The sequence below is a fragment of the Cnephaeus nilssonii genome (assembly GCF_951640355.1).
Source record: "Cnephaeus nilssonii genome assembly, chromosome: 14".
Lineage (NCBI taxonomy): Eukaryota > Metazoa > Chordata > Mammalia > Chiroptera > Vespertilionidae > Cnephaeus > Cnephaeus nilssonii.
The window spans coordinates 9,819,295-9,833,816 of NC_137085.1; the positions used below are offsets into that span (position 1 = coordinate 9,819,295).

General features: G+C 46.7%; 1 protein-coding gene across 15 annotated transcripts in view; it reads left to right on the forward strand.

The window, feature by feature from the left end:
- Window positions 1-14,522, forward strand: part of ZNF618 (zinc finger protein 618) — a 151,122-nt gene that overhangs the window by 121,027 nt on the left and 15,573 nt on the right. For 5 of the 15 annotated variants that reach the window (XM_079790150.1, XM_079790142.1, XM_079790151.1 and 2 more), the window contains 3 exons: window positions 3,475-3,534; window positions 4,068-4,157; window positions 10,535-10,774. The exons of 1 other annotated variant lie outside the window; for it this stretch is intronic. In XM_079790150.1, coding sequence (XP_079646276.1) covers window positions 3,475-3,534; window positions 4,068-4,157; window positions 10,535-10,774 — 390 coding nt within the window. The remainder of the gene's footprint in view (window positions 1-3,474; window positions 3,535-4,067; window positions 4,158-10,534; window positions 10,775-14,522) is intronic. 9 more of the 15 variants (XM_079790154.1, XM_079790153.1, XM_079790155.1 and 6 more) reach the window with 3 other exon arrangements.

Genomic DNA, 14,522 nt, shown 5'->3' on the forward strand with positions numbered 1-14,522 from the left:
ATATGGCCATCTAAATATTTTTTTAAAAAGCAAGTTATATACAAATGGATCCAAAATGGACATGTCTCAGAGGTCTTTTCTGCAATACTAAATGCCAAAAATAATGAAATCGTTTTGAAGGGAAAAAGTTGTAATCTAAGAATTTTATATCTAGACAAATTGTGATTTATGTGTAAAGGAAAAAGCCAGATCTCAAAAACATACTATAACTTCTATGTCCCCATCTTCAAGAAGTTACTTGAAGTTATTCTCTAAGGAGTAGAACACACTTAAGGGCTTCAATATGAGGAAATAATTCTCAGTATTGAATACTACCAATAAAGCCAGATAAACTAGAAGTAAGCTTAAAATGTTGCGCCTGGCTGCATGGCTCAGTGGTTGAATGTCAACCTATGAACCAGGAGGTTATGGTTCAATTCCCGGTCAGGGCACATGCCCGGGTTGCGGGCTCTATCCCCAGTGTGGGGTGTGCAGGAGGCAACCAATCAATGATTCTCTCTCATCATTGATGTTTCTCTATCTCTCTCCCTCTCCCTTCCTCTCTGAAATGAATTTAAAATATATATATTATACACACACACACACACACACACACACACATAGTTGCAATTCTGATTGTAAAAATTAATGCAAAAGACAAGGATTATCCTAAAATATTAAAAATTAGTTTAAAAACACAAGAAGGCAGGAATAGTGAGGGATACAGTAAAGGTCGGTTAAACCAGTCCTACTCCTAGTGTGGTCCCCCCGAGCAGCAGCATCTCCTACAAACAGAAATTCGTAAGTCCCACGCCAGGCCTGTGGAATCCGAACCTCTGGGTGGGGCCCGGCGATCTGTGTTGTAACAATCTCTAGGTGATTCTTATACATGTTCAAGTTTGAGGAGCACTGAGTTAAACTCCCTTCTCAATGGCAATAGAATGAAAATATCATTTCCTGCTTGATTATAACATTTAGAGAAATATATCTTATACACTGTCTGAAACAATGGAGAATGTTGGGAAATAATTGAATATTGGAGGATAATGGAAATGCAAAGAAAAGAGTCCATGTATCAAACAACTGAAATTTTGTTGGATGAAGTTGAACAAACCAGAAGGGTGGAGCAAAGGAAAAAAAGATAATCATAAAACAAGTGAAACCAAGTCAGATATAGCCATCAAAGCAAATGGCATGATCTCCTTTATTAAAAGACAAAGGTTCTCAGGTTGATTTAAAATAATCCAATTATTAATGCCTTATTAGAGACATGCCTAGTTAATTCATTATCTTTTCTCTTTCTCAGGAAACTCTTTGCTGCTTCCTTAACTACATTGGTTTCCTGATTAGAATTTTCATAGCGCTGTGAATGTTTCCTTTAAGAGCACCCACCGCCATGGTTGCAGTTATAAATTTGCATGATCATTTGATTTTTCTTTCTCCTTTTCCAGACTGTAAGCTCCTTGAAGGCGGGAACCATGATTTTTTGCTCAACATTTTTTGTGCCGGCATTTGGCACAGTATCTGTTTAATGAATGAAAGCACAGGGAAATTCAGGGAGATGTCTCTAGGCACATGCAAACATGTAGAAAGGAGAACCTGATGAAGTAATTACCAAGAATTAATAACATTAATGCCAGGCAAACTAATAAAATGTGGTTCTTAAACGTTCCCGAGCATTAGAATTTTCTAAGGGGTCTATTAAAACATGGGTTGCTGGATCCCATCTCTAGAATTCTTCTTTCAGTCTATCTTGGTTAAGTCCTGAGAATTTGCAACAGATTCTCAGGTGCTGCTGCTGCTGCTGCTGCTGGCCCAGGGACCTCACTTTGAGAAGGACTGCGCTACAAAACAGGGCAATCGTAACAAAGGGCACCGTTCGCAGTGAAGGTTTGGATCCCTGAGCCTTTGGGCATCAAACAACATTATTCTAAACGAGAGGCTCAGTGCACGAAATTCGTGCACGGGGGGTGGGTCCCTCAGCCTGACCTGCACCCTCTCCAATCTGGGAGCCCTCTCCAGTCCGGGAGCCCTGACGGCTTAGGCCCCCTCCCCGTGCTTCTCTGCTCTCTGCAGGGCCTACCCGCTCCGCGCCCGCTGCCCAGAGGCCCTCCATGGCCGGGGTAGAATGCTTGCCTCATCGCCGTGGCGACGAAGCAAGCATTCCGCCAGGCCGCTCATGCTGCCCACTCTCAGCAGCCGCCCCCCCAGGACTGGGGGACTCCGGCGGGGCTGAGAGGACTGTGCACTGCCATCTTGTGGCTATGGGCGCCTCCATCTTTGTGACAGAGTGATAGTTAATTTGCATATTACCCTTTTATTAGATAGGCTACACAAAATAAATGTAGAAATACCATGAAAAGGGAGGATTTCTTACAGTGAGTCTTTGGCAGAGCAGGTAGACAAATAAGATTACATAGGGATACAGGTGACCTAACAACTTTGAATCCTGCAAATAGCAAATAGATCTTTTCCAGTGTTCATGACTCAGTTACAAAAAATCATTTAACTACAAGCAAATTTTAAAGTTTCTATATTGAGACAGAAATCCCACAAACAGAGTAAGAAGCCAATTTGAGCAAAAATACTTGTAACTAATATAAAGAATAAAATGTTGGTATTCTAATCTACGGAGTCTTAGCAATTTAAAAAAGGTAAGTATCCCTATAGAAACATTGGCGGTAAACACAGAAAAGTCATGAAAGAAAAACTGCAAGTAAACATGAAAAACAGTAAATTTCCTTGCGACTCAGAGAGGTGGGGAATAAAATCAGCAGTGCATTATGGTTTCCCCTGTCAGCCACAGCTTAAGAAGATGATAGTATCTAATGCTTGCTACCATGTATGGAAACAGTCATCTTCCCATCTTTCTGATTGAGATACCGATTGGCCCAACCTTTTGATAGGTAGTTGGTGCTTTGGTTATCAAAAGCCTTAAAAAATGCATACCCTTCATTTATCCCGTGGAAATAATGTGCAGAGATTATGCACACTAATCTTTTATTTTGCAATGATGTGCAAAAATAATGAGCACATGTGCAAAAATTTCTACAAGGATGTGGATCATAGCATTACATATATATATATATATATATATATATATATGGGAAAATTTTGGGAGACATTCTGAATGTCCCCTGATGTAGGAGACCAGCGCAGCAAATTCTAAAGTCCAGTGGGAACCATGCAGCCAATAAGTGCAGGAGAGATCGAAGTTTATTGATTAGGCAAGATGTCCACAAAGTATTGTCGATCGAATGCACCAGGTTACAAAGAGGATATAGATCGGGGCCGCCCATTCAAGGCCCGCAGCAGCCAGACAGATGATGTCGGTGTAAGGGGAGTGAGGGGCGGGGTCCGGGGCAAGGTGCAAGGTGCACGTTCTACCCGAGGGGTAGCTGCTACTCTTTGTTTTGGGGATTACAGATGATTGAAATTACTCTTATTTTTTTAAAAAAATTTTGTATTTATCAATATTTTATAATTTTCCCCCAGTGAACAATATTACATCAGAAATTTTTAAGAAGAAAGAAGTTAGGCAGACCCAAAAGAGAGGTAAAAATAAAGTCTGGTGGGACCTGAGAGGAAGAAGTGACCTCTTCTGCTGGGGGGCATGGGGTGCTTGGGGGCAGGGAAAGGTCCTGGAGATGAGGGGACCCCAGTGTGGCCATTGCAAAGGGGCTGGTAGAGAGATTGGCACTGGACGTCAGCTTGGGTCAGCACCCATTTCCAGAGCACCGGGGCCTGAGGGTGGAGCGATGAGGGAGAACAGAGTGTGCCAGGTACTGTTCTAAGCACTTGACATAGAAATTTAATCCTCACAGCAATCCTATAAGGTGGTCCTATTATTACCCCCGTTTTACAGATAGGAAAACTGAGGCACAGCGAGGTTAAGAGATTTGCCCAAGGTCACACAGCTCCAAATGGCAGAGCTGGGATTTGAACGTAGATAGTAGTTGACTCAAGCAGGCTCCCAATTCTAGTCTGTTGTCCCCGAATGAGGAGGAGTTTGGGGGGAGGGAGCACGCTGCTGCTTCTGGATGGGAACCAGGCGCCTGTTCCCACACTTTTATCTCCTTCTTGGACAGAAACCGGCAATTACACCTGTGAATTCTGCGGAAAGCAGTACAAGTACTACACACCCTACCAGGAGCACGTGGCCTTACACGCCCCCATCAGTGAGTACCTTCTGTTGTTGGGGGAGGGGTGGGCCAAGCTGTAGTGCCAGGCTCTGGGGTGTTACTAGGGGAGGGTGAAACTAAAGGTGAACTTGATCTGGGCCAGTCTCTAGGTGTCCAGGTGTGACCTGGGGCCACCTTACTTGAATAGCTGGGAAAGCCCCACCGTTAAGCCAGGAAAGCCCGCGTCTTCCAACCGTGGATTCAGAGGGTGGGCACCATTCATCCAAGTCCTTCAGTGGCTCTGTCCCCACCTCCTCTAAGCACCTCCAAATCATGTTCCTGAATCCCCAGCCCCAAAGCCAGCACCTCGTGGTGCAGCCGCAGTCTGAACCCATGCAGAGCCTAACCCGGGCAAGAGATGGCCACCTGGACAGGACAGCTCCTCTTGGTCCTTGGTGGTGGGAAGGGTGCGAAGCTGGAATGCGAAGCCAGGACTCAGAGCCCTGGGTGTTGATCCCCGGGGATTCGTAGGCTTGCATGTGACCTGGGGCAGGCCCCTCCTGTGTCTGGCTTCCAATCTTTCCGTCCAGAAGGGAAATGGTTCTCAGGGCTCTTCCCACAGGGACATAGCAGCCTTCCATTCTCCTGATGCTGCCGATTCCTCAGTGCCACTTCTGGATGTTGGAGCGGGCTCCATCACCCTTCCATTCCTAGTATATGAGCTGGAGGCCTTCAGTCCTCAGCCAAAATCCAGATGGAGGCGGGGCTTAACCAACTTCCCAGGGCAGGATGTTTAGGAGCGGAGGTACCCCCGATTTTGTTTCTTAGGACAGAGCTGTGCGGATCCCACTCCACAATCTCTAAACGGGGAGTCATAGGTCCAGAGACAGGGAGAGGTTATGCAAGGTCAGCAGGGGTTTAAGCTGCGTAAGGTCTGGGAGGCCCATGACCCTTTTAAAGACCCAAAAATAGCAGCACAGGCACGTGGCCCCCCAAAGGCATTCAGGTGGGCAGGAAGGTGTCCAGAACTTAGAGGACGGTGGAGGCAGCTTCCCCCGGAAGTCCTCCCTGCTGGGCAGAGCAGCAGAGGTGGGGGGTCTCCCATGGGCGAGAGCTCCCATCCTGAGACCCACAACTGGGTGAGGATTCTTGTTCTACTCAGCCTCTGACCTGTGCCTGTCACTTCCCTTCTCGGGCTCACGTTTCCCTTCTGTGGAAGCTCTTGAGGTCTTTCCAGCCCAGAGGTCTGAATTCTAGGCATCTCCAAACCGTCAGGCAGGTAGACCAGGTGGCCCAACTAGAGGAACCCGTCCTGCCAGTGAGGCTAGGGATGTATCGGCCATCCATTTCCCACCACATGTTCTGGTCCTGGTTGGAGGGGGAGGATACAGTTTCCGCTTGGTGGGCATGACGCATCCATTTGACTAGTGGTGCTGGTGCTGAGTCATCAGCCCTGTGGCTGGGCTTGAACTCCATGGCCTGGGCCCTCTGAGGATCCCTCTTTCCATGGGCCGTACTGGCAGCTGTGTGTGGACATCTGTCCTGCTGCCTGGTTCCTGGAGAGGATGCTACCCAGAATGCACTTAGACGTTAGTTGCAAGGCCAGCCTGCAACCACGGTTTCAGCCTTTGGAGAGCACCTTCACTGCTGCTTCTGTTCTCCCAAATTTCCGGAATAAGTTGAATGCAGTTGTGGGGTTAACAAGAGGTGGAGCTTGGCTTTGAACCTTGGAAAGCGGTTATGAACATATCTGTCACTCCCAAAAGTTTCCTTGTGCCCTTTTAGAATTCCTTGATCACCACTTCCCCATTCACAGGCAAGCACTGATCTGCTTCCTATCACTATAGATTACTCTGCATTTTCCAGAATATTGCATATATGGAATCTTACTCTTTTATTGTCTGTATAGGGCTGTCTGGCTTGTTTCACTCACCATATTGTTTTAAGATTCTTCGTGTTTGCATGTATCCGTACTTCATTTCTTTTCGTTGATGGGTAGTCATTTTCTGTTGTCTAGATACAATAAGTTCTCACTTTAAGTTGTCAATAGGTTCTGTAATTTTAAGTGAAATGATGTATAACAAAACCAGTTTTACCATGAGCTAATTGACAAAAGAGTTAAGTTCCTATAGTATATCATCAATGTTATAATGAAATGGCATTGAACAAAATTACATTATTTGAGGACCTACTGTATAAATACCACAATTTTTTTATTCACTTATGGATGGACACATGGGTTGTTCCAGTTTAGAGCTAATATAAATAAAGCTGCTGTGAACATTTCTGTACACGTCTTTGTATGGACAAATGCCCTCATTTCTCTTGGGTAAATATCTGGGAGTGGAATGGCTGGATCATATAGTAGGTGTAGGTTTAACTTTTAAGAAACAGCCAAATTATTTTTCAAAGCGATTATGCCATTTTACATTCCAACCAGCAGTGTACTTTTATTTTCATGTAACATTCTTGTCTAATTTGGTTATCAGAGTAATACTGGCCTTACTGAATGAGTTGGAAAGAGTATTTCCTGCATGGCGTGTCAGTTAGGTTACAGTGATTGATAATATTGTTTAAATCTCTACACCTTTCCAGGCTTTTAAAAAACATATGCTTGTTCTACCAAATACCGAGAGAGGAGAATTAAAATCTACAACTTTCATTCTAGATATGTTGTTTCTCCCTTTAGTTCTGTCAGGTTTTGATGCATACATTTTGAAACTTGTTTTTAGGTGCACACACTTGGGATCCTTATGTCATGATGAATTGACCCTTTTAAAATTGTTCAATGCCCTTCTTTATATCTGGTAATACCCATTGTCTGAAATCTACTTTATCTGATATTAATATAGCCACTCCAGCTTTCTTAGGATTAGTGTTTGCATGGTATATCTCTTTTCATCCTTTGCTTTTTACTTCTGTGTGTTTTTATACTTTAAGTGCATACATATACTAGTAGTTGGTTCTCACTGCTTTATCCAGCCTGACAATCCCTGCCTTTTAAAGGAAGTGTTTAACCCACTTATATTTAATATATTATTTTGATATGGTTAGATGTAAGTTTTTTATCTTGTATTTCTATTTGTTTCATTTCTTCTTATTCATTTTTTTGTCTTGCCTTCTTTAATATTAATCAAGAATTTAAAAAATTTCCTCTGTTAGCTTTCCACCTATACTACTTTTCCTTTAGTGGTTACTTTGTGGTTTAGAATATATATCGTTAACGTATTATAATCTACTATGACTTTATGTCATAACACATTATATGTTATGTGAGAACCTTATCACAGTATACTTCCATTTACTCCCCTCCTGTCCTTTGTGCTATTCTTACATCATATAAGTGTTAACATATATATCATACATAGTCTAAATAAGTTACAAACCCAACAATTACTTTTTGCGTGAAACAGTCAACCCTTTGTTAAAGTAATTAAGAAACGAGAGACAATGCCTTTTATATTTATTACATATTTACCATTTTCTGTACTTTTTCTTTATATAAATCTGAATTTCCTCTATTTTCCTTTTCCTTTATTCCCTGAAGAACTTCCTTGAACATTTCTTACATTGTAGGTCTGTTGGTGAAAGATTTTCTTAACTGAAGATGTTTTTATTTCACCCTTTGAAGGTCATCTCTGGCTCTGAAATTCTGGGTTGAGAAATTTTTTTAGCACTTTAAAAAATGTCATTATTTTATCTTCTTATGTTGTGTCTTATGAAAAGTCAAAGGTCATTCTGGTTGTTATTCTATACTTAATGCATCTTTTTTCCTGTGGATTATTTTAAATATTTCTCTATAATACTGGCTTTACTAATTTGATTATGGATGTATAGTATTCTTTGGCTTTATCTTCTTTGGGGTTTATTGAGCTTTGTGGATCAGTGGGTTTATATTTTTCATCAAGGAAAATTTTCAGTCAGTATTTTCATAAGTTCTTTTCTTCCGGAATTTCTCTTTTGCCTCCTATTGAGACTTTATTTACATGTATGTTACTTTTTTTTTTTTATGATGTTTACAGATCAGTTGAAGCTGTGGTCAGTGTTTCAGCCTTGTTTTCCCTCTGTGTTTCTATTTGGATTGTATCAAGTGCCCTGTTCTCACGTTTGCTGATCTTTTCTTCTACAGTGTCTTACATTTTTTCCATTGGAAATACCCATTAAGTGAATTTTCCATTTTAGCTATCATATTTTTTTATCTCTGTAATTTCTGCTTGGTGCTGTTTGACATCATTTCTTTCTTCATTATGTTCATGTTATCCTTTAAATCTTGGGAGCATATTTATAATAGCTGCTTTAAGGTCCTTGTCTGCAGATTCTGTGGTTGCTGTCATTTTTGTATGTTTCTGTTGACTGTTTTATTTTTTCCTGTTGAGTATTATTCACCTTTTCCTGCTCCACCTGATGGCATCCTTTTTTATTCTGTGCTGCCTGTTGTGGATGCAGTATTGTTGTGTGTCTGGATTATGCTATCTTCCTTTGAAAAATGTCGATTTCTGTTCTGGTAGGCAGTTAATACAGATTAGCTTGATGCTTCCGAGGCTCGATGGTAAGCTGTGTTGGGGTGGGTCTGGAGCACAGTAGCCTCTCCCTATCCGCGGTTTCCCTTTCCATGGTTTTAGTCAACTGTGGTGTAAAAATGTTAAATGGAAAGTTCCAGAAATGAACAATGTGTACATTTTAAGTTGCACACTGTTCTGAGTAACAGGATGAAATCTCACGCCATCCTGCTCCGTCCCTCTTGGAACAGGAGAGATCCCTTTGTCTGCCTTATCCAGGCTGTGTAACTACCCTCCCCGTGGTAGCTGTCTCAGTTATCAGATCGGTTGTCACAGTGCACAGGGCTTGTGTTCCAAATAAGCCTGATTTTAATAAAGGCCCCAACGCCATGTACATAACCTCTATTACAGTCTGTTGTTATAACTGTTCTGTTTTCTTACCAGTCCTTGTTGTTAATCTCTTAGTATGCCTAATTTAAAAATTAAAATTTGTCACAAATATTTATGCCTAAGCAAAAACAAACAGTACCTCTAGGATTCAGTACTATCTGCGGTTTCGGGCATTCATTGGAGGTCTTGGAATGTATTGCTCCTGGATAAGAGTTAGCATAATCCCTCTAAGGCCTGGCTCTTCCGCGTCTCAGCTGAATGCCCAAGGTATTCAGCAAGGTCTCCTCTCTGGCAAATGGGAGCTCAAACATCCTCTAACCTCGCACACCCCTGACCCCTCACTCACTCGCAGCCGTGGTAGCTGTCGGCTGCCAGGCTTTGCAGGGGGTCTCTCTGCGCATTTCAGGGGCTCTTTCTTTCTCCCTTCTTTGTCATTCTGCCCTTCCAACTCCAGCCATCTTGGAACCCCTGAACTCTGACCACCGACTCCTCAGTTCAGGGTGACTGGGGTGCTTGCTTTGGGCGTCTCCTCTGCCTTATGGTCCAGAAGGTCTCCCCAGGCAGAGAGCGGGAGTGGTCACGGGGCTCATGGGCGGTCTTCTTCCATGATTGACAGGAGCCCGGCACCTGCTTCTGTTCAAGGTCTGAACACTGTTGTGTTTAGTCCAGCTTTCCATTGAACCTGGAGGAGGGCTAGTCCCACACCAGCGGCTCCATCGTGGCCAGAGTGTCAGGTCTCCAGTTCTCTTCCTCAGACTAACATCCACAGGAGGGTTTCCCAGAGTAGACCCTGTTGATCCCGGCTCCCACTCATTTCAACCTCCAGCCTTTGATCCCACGATGCCCATTTGCTGCAAATTCATTTCCACTCCCCTCTCCTTCAGGGAGTCCCCGCGCCCCCACCCCTGTGCCCCGGTCTCTTCTCCTTCTCAGTTGCATGGTTACTTTTTTAAAATCCACATATTCTCTGAGTATTTTGCTCCAGTTAAACTTTCAACTTCACAGGAAGGAGAGATCACTGTGTTCTCTTATTTTTAAATATCTTTTATGTGTAAATATCTCCTATGTTTCTTTAGAAGAGCAATCAGCCAGCCTGTCTAAAACTCTTCCTTTCTCTGCGAAAGCCCAGGTAGGAATTCCAGCTTGACCGCATTTCATGTGAGAAGGTCAACAGATGGTGTAAACTATGGGATGAAATGAGTTAGGAGCCTGGGAAATGTATCGCAGCTCGATCCCAAGCTGCTCTGTGACCCTGGAGTGGTGCCGGTCCCTCTCTGAGCCTCTGCATCCCTGTCTGCCTGCACCCTTGGGGCCAGTGGAGGGGAACATGTGAGATAGGCTTGCCTCGAGGAGAAGCTGGGGAAGGTTCTAGACTCCCAGATTTTTCTCAGGCTCCAGGTAGGAGCGAGCGTCTTTGCTTTCTGTGGACTGAGAAGAGGTGTCCACCCTCGAGCATGGGGGGCGGGGGTGGGGGCTGTGGCTCGAGAGGCCACTCACTCGGCCAGCTCCGAGGGCTCTTGGGGACTGAGAGCGTGACCCTCTCAGGTACCGCCCCCGGGTGGGAGCCACCGGACGATCCAGACACGGGCTCTGAGTGTTCACATCCAGAGGTCTCCCCGTCTCCACGCTTCGTGGCCGCGAAGACCCAGACGAACCAGTCGGGGAAAAAAGCTTCGGCCTCCGTGGTCCGATGCGCCACCCTCTTACACCGCACTCCTCCAGCCACCCAAACCCAGACGTTCCGCACTCCAAATTCAGGATCTCCAGCAAACAAGGCAACCTCAGGTACCAACAGCCTGTGTCACCCCACACTTCCTCCATTCCCCCTCCCCCACCTGCCACAGCTGTGCCCGGGTCATTGTTCCCTTGCAAGAGCAAGAGTGGGGGGTCCCCTAGTTCTGTGGGACGCATCTGGGTCCTATCTGCCTCTGACTGGCCCTGAGACCTTGGCGAGCCTCCTAACTCACCCCTCTGAGTCTAACTTTTCTGATCCTAAAATCAGAGGGCTGTACAAGATAGTTTGCAAACTTTCCTCTTTTTGAGCAAGAGAGTATTTCCCCCCAAGACATGGCCTAAAGGTGTTTTTAAAAACTGTTTTAAATTCATTGCCGACATTTGAACGTGAGGAGGTTTTATGTGAAACCTGATTTCCAGCTGACATTGACAAGTCCGCTCCAGCAGGTCCGGGCCCACTTTCCTGCAGTGCAACAATGGGCTTGGGCTGAGCCACAGCTGCCTCCTTTCACAGAGCATGCGCTGTCCGGTCTCCCACAGTCCCCACCACTCCCTCCTGCCCACCCAACACAATCGCCATGTGGCAGGTGCCATTGCTCATTGTGGTCACACTGTTTGTCTGTCTGACATCCAGCCCAGGTCATCCATTTATGTCACCTGCCTGGGGACCCCTTGGCATGAGTGTGCATCCCCCCATCTTTCAGAACACCCAGTCTAAGAGCTCATTTCTTGAAGCGGAGTGGCTGACCTGCCTGAAGCTCTGCTCTCTTGGCCTCCCTCTACTCGTGAAACTGCTCCGGGGGCCATGGCCCAGCAGGAAGCCAATGGATGCCAGAGCCAGTGTTTTCTCAGTCCATGCAGAGAGGGGCTCAGACCCCAGAAGGGTGAACAGCAGTATTTCTCCCAGGAAAACTGAGACCGACGCATTGTGTGCTGAGCGCCAGTTACCAGGAACCCTGATTCATACCCAGCTGGAACGAGCCTTGGGCCGCCTGCCTGTGGGCGTGGGGTAGAGTGATGTAGGGTAGAGTGATGTAGGGTAGAGTGATGTAGGGTAGGGTGATGTAGGGTAGGGTGATGTAGGGTGGAGTGATGTAGGGTAGAATGATGTAGGGTGGAGTGATGTAGGGTAGAGTGATGTAGGGTAGGGTGATGTAGGGTGGAGCGATGTAGGGTAGAGTGATGTAGGGTAGAGTGATGTAGGGTAGAGTGATGTAGGGTAGAGTGATGATGTGGTCCTGCTGCGATCATGGACCTTTCAGTTGCTTTCAAGAGGCCCCCGGCCATCCATTAAATACACAAGCGATCAGACGGAGTTCAGTGACCCAGTAGGCTGGACTGGCGGTTGACTAGTTGTGTTTGCCATTATTCTTTGGTTCGTGGGCTACTGTGGGGCAAGGATGTGTTCGTAGGAAATGTTTGAAGATAGGCTGATTATGTTTAGATGTCCCAAAAGGAGAGTGAGTACTTAATCAATCTTGAACATCGTGGATTTTAAGGTACTGTGTTGAGAAAGGCCGACAGCCGTTGTATTTTTCTAGAAACAGGCTGGTCCTCGTGGGCTCATTGGTGGTAGATGCTGGCTCAACTAAATCATGGGATCACGAGTTTCAAATGTTGGCTTTTTATTCTTGACCTGTGGCTGGGAGTTTCTACGTCTGTAGTTCCTGCAGGGAGCTGCCTGGAAGGGGCTGTTTGGTCTGTGGCAGCGATGGGACTTGCTTCTAGCTGCCTCTCTGTGACCTGGAAGACGTGGGGGTGGGGGCAGAGCAGGTGGGCAGAGCGGAGGACACCATGTTGCGGGCAGGAACCTGCACGGCAGAGCTGGAAGTGGTCGCCGCCTTCACCGTGTTGGGACAGGCAGCTCTTCCTGGGTGGAGGTGCGGGCCTGTGCCTGGGACCTCACCCACCGTACAGCCCACTGGTTTGTGGCCAGAGGTGCCCGTGGCAGGGAGAGCTGATCCGAATTTGCATTATGAACTGAGTACTGGGGAACGAACTATGACCTCAGTTGTTCTAAGCTCTGCCAGTGAATTGGTGAGGCTGCATGAAAATCCTCCGCAGAGGGGTCGCCATCCCCCTGCCCGCACGAGGATTAAGATGCAGAAAGGAATCGCTTGTAAAAAAGGAAGCGTCTGCCTGTGCGAGAATGAAGTCTCATTCTGCCGTCTTAGAGGATTAGCAGCGTGTTCGGCCCGGGAACTTGACAGCCTCACTTTCCTCTGTGTGTGTGTGTGTGTGTGTGTGTGTGTGTGTGTGTGTGTGTTTCTCCTGTAAAATGGAAGTGACGGTGTGGACCTCATAGAGCTATTGGGAGAATTAAGAGAGACCCTGGGTGTAAGGCATCTAAATCAGTGCCTGGCACATGGTAGGTGCTCAGTAAATGAGTGCCCCCCCTTTCCCCTAGGCAAAGAATTGAGGGCCTTTCTTTGCCCATTAATGATGACTTCTTGAAGGGGGCAGATAGGTAGCCCTGAGCCCAGGCATTCTATAGATGCGTTTTGAAGAGGGGGTTATCCTTGTGATGTTGTGGACAGCCTCTCCGGAAAGGTGACGTTGTTGGGGTCAGGGAGCGGGGCATTGAGCAGGACCTGCAGGAGCCGCCTCTGGCTTCCTTTCCCATCGCCCGGTGATCGTCCGGAACCCCGGCCCCCACAGCCTGAGCAAGAGCCCCTCTGGCACGGGGTGGACTGGGTGACAGTGGCATTTCCCAAAGTGAGTTCCTGAAACCACCATTTTTTGAGGAATAGTAAGGAATCTATCTGATCATTAAAAAATAGGCGCCCTAGCTGGTTTGGCTCAGTGGATAGATCGTCGGCCTGTGGACTGAAGGGTCCTGGGTTCGATTCCGATCAAGGACACGTGCCCGGGTTGCTTTCTCGATCCCCAGTGGGGGGCATGCAGGAGGCAACTAATCAATGATTCTCTCTCATCATTGATGTTTCTATCTCTCTCTCCCTCTCCCTGCCTCTCTGAAATCAATAAGAATATTTTTTAAAGAAAAAAATAGGCTTCAGTGGCCAAATCCATTTGGAAAGGCTGGATTAAGTGAAGCCAGATGGGCCTCTTCTTGGTGACCTTCTCGGAGCCTTTGACACCCTGGTGCAAGTTGCTTCTCCTTAAGAAAGGGCCTGGCTCGGCTGTTCCACCCAGTGACTGGTTCCCGGAAATCTTTGTCTCCTGGAGCATCCAGCACCCATTGTGCCCAGAGCTGCTTGGAAAAGCCGAGTCCCCTCCCAGCCTGGATGTCCCGTTTCAGTACCTTCTGCAGGGGGAGAGGTGGGCTCTGAATTGGTATTTTCCACCTTGGATGCTATCTCCTGCCCCTGGGGTTACAGGCAGTGCCTGGGAGAAGGGGAGACACTACGAAAAATGCCGCCCGTAAGCGGAGACGCCCAAGACATCATCAGGAGCTGGTTCTTCCCCCGAGTGAACTCTGACCTGACCTCACCAGGTCTTTGGCCTCCTGGGGTGTGGGCTGCCCCCGCTCTGCCTGGCACACCTTCTCTCCAAGGCGCCTCCTTGCCACGCAGGGACCACTGGGCACGTGGCGCTGCCTGGCCCGCCTGCTCTGCCAGAACTGCCTTCAGGAGACAGCCTGCCCTCCTCCCTGCTCCGTTGTGGGGCCTGAAACGGGGGAATCTGGCATAGGGACTAGTGGGGGCAGGTCCACATTACTCAGTGTCACACATGTGGCTCCCCAGGGGCCAAGATGGGAGACCCAGGCCCATTTGCCATCTGCTCCCTCGGCTGGATTTCATCTGCGTGCTCCTGGACAGGTCACCCACACATGCCCCTA